This window comes from Gouania willdenowi, chromosome 1 (assembly GCF_900634775.1).
Source record: "Gouania willdenowi chromosome 1, fGouWil2.1, whole genome shotgun sequence".
Taxonomy (NCBI): domain Eukaryota; kingdom Metazoa; phylum Chordata; class Actinopteri; order Blenniiformes; family Gobiesocidae; genus Gouania; species Gouania willdenowi.
The window spans coordinates 6,156,644-6,158,275 of NC_041044.1; the positions used below are offsets into that span (position 1 = coordinate 6,156,644).

At 46.9% G+C, this 1,632-nt stretch overlaps 1 protein-coding gene across 1 annotated transcript; it reads left to right on the top strand.

The window, feature by feature from the left end:
* Nucleotides 1-558: 558 nt before the first annotated feature.
* On the top strand, nucleotides 559-1,632 carry uts2r4 (urotensin-2 receptor 4). Its single transcript, XM_028445925.1, has one exon. It carries the CDS (start codon nucleotides 559-561, stop codon nucleotides 1,630-1,632), a length of 1,074 nt encoding a protein of 357 aa, XP_028301726.1.

Consider the following 1,632-nt stretch of genomic DNA (forward strand, 5'->3'; position numbering starts at 1 on the left):
GAGAAATCCTTCCTACAACAATCAAGATGAGAATTAACTAAAATTACTACCACCTGCAGCAAAACTGTCATTACGTCTCAGGAGTTGTGAAATGTGCTCAGGAAGCAAGTGATGTCTTTGCTGTTTCTGTGAACTTCAGTTAATAGGACGTTCAGCCCCCTGCTGCTTTCAAACGAGCCATGTCAGATCTGCTCCAGCCGTAAGAACGGCACCGAGACGTGTGCACGCTTCGATTGAGAACATCCCACTTCGTCTTCAAGCCTCACACCATAGCTGGATGTTCATTTGTCAAGAAGTGTGGGACCCTGAGTTTTTAGAAAAAGTCCTTTTTGCAGGAGGTGGACTATATTTATCTTTCCTGAGGATTATTGGAGAACACGACGTGGATTGTTTGGGACAATATTCCAAAAACTTTTGAGTAATGGACCTGACTTTAAAACAGCCTGTAAGATGCTCATACAGACATTCATTTTTTGTAAGCAACAATCAAAGTGCATTTTATGATTTGGCTCTTTGAAGCTGGTGGCTGAACTCTGATCTGTGATCTGAGTACCTGCAATGAACTGCACTCCTAATGCCAGCATTAATCCCCTGCCAGCACAAAACCTGAGCCCAGGGGCTGAGGATGGAGCGTCCCCTGGAGGAATTGCTGGTGCTGCAGGCAGTGGAGGCGTGTGGGTGACATCCTTGCTTGGGGCCACACTGACGATTATGTGCGCCATGGGTGTCATGGGGAACACATACACACTTGTCATCACACGTTCTGCTGCTTTACGTCGAACAGGCTCTATGTATGTTTACATCATTAATCTGGCGATGGCGGACCTGCTCTACCTGTCCACCATTCCCTTTGTTGTCTGCACCTACTTCGTTCATGACTGGCTATTCGGAGAAGCTGGCTGCCGCATCTTGCTGAGTTTGGACCTCCTCACAATGCATGCAAGTGTCTTCATTTTGGTTGCCATGAGCCTGGAACGCTATCGCGCCGTAGCCAAGCCCTTCAGTGCTCACAGGTCCTCGACTCGCAGTCGACGTCTTTCAGCAGGAGTCATTTGGGCATTAGCTTTCATACTAACTCTTCCCATGATGGTGATGATCCGCCTAAGGGAGGGCAAACCCTTGATGACGGGTTTGGTTAAGAGAATCTGCTTCCCAACTTGGACCCATGAAGCTTTCAAGGCGTACATCACTGTTTTGTTTTTCACTAGTGTCTTAATTCCCGGCTTGGTAATTGTTGGGTTGTATGCAGGGCTAGCTAGGCGCTACTGGGCGGCTCAAGCTAGTTTGGGAGGTAGCAGCCGCTCTTCTCGAAGGAGAGGATTGAAACAGAAAGTCGTGTCAATGATTTTTAGCATTGTAGTTGCTTATTGGGCTTGCTTTTTACCTTTCTGGGGATGGCAACTGGCAAAACTCTTCTCTCCAGATTCTCTTAAAGCTTTGTCTCCAGCTGCACATAATTATGTGAATTTCTTTGTGACATGCCTAACGTATGGGAACAGTTGCATCAACCCCTTCCTGTACACTCTACTGACTCGAAACTACAAAGATTATCTTGCCCAAAAAGGTCAATCAGGAGTGTCAAGCAGGGTTGACCCTGGATCTGTCCTAACTACACCTCTACAAGAACTGTAA

What these genes read in the sequence shown, in the direction of transcription:
- uts2r4 (XM_028445925.1), top strand. Translation starts at nt 559, where the DNA reads ATGAACTGCACTCCTAATGCCAGCATTAATCCCCTGCCAGCACAAAAC.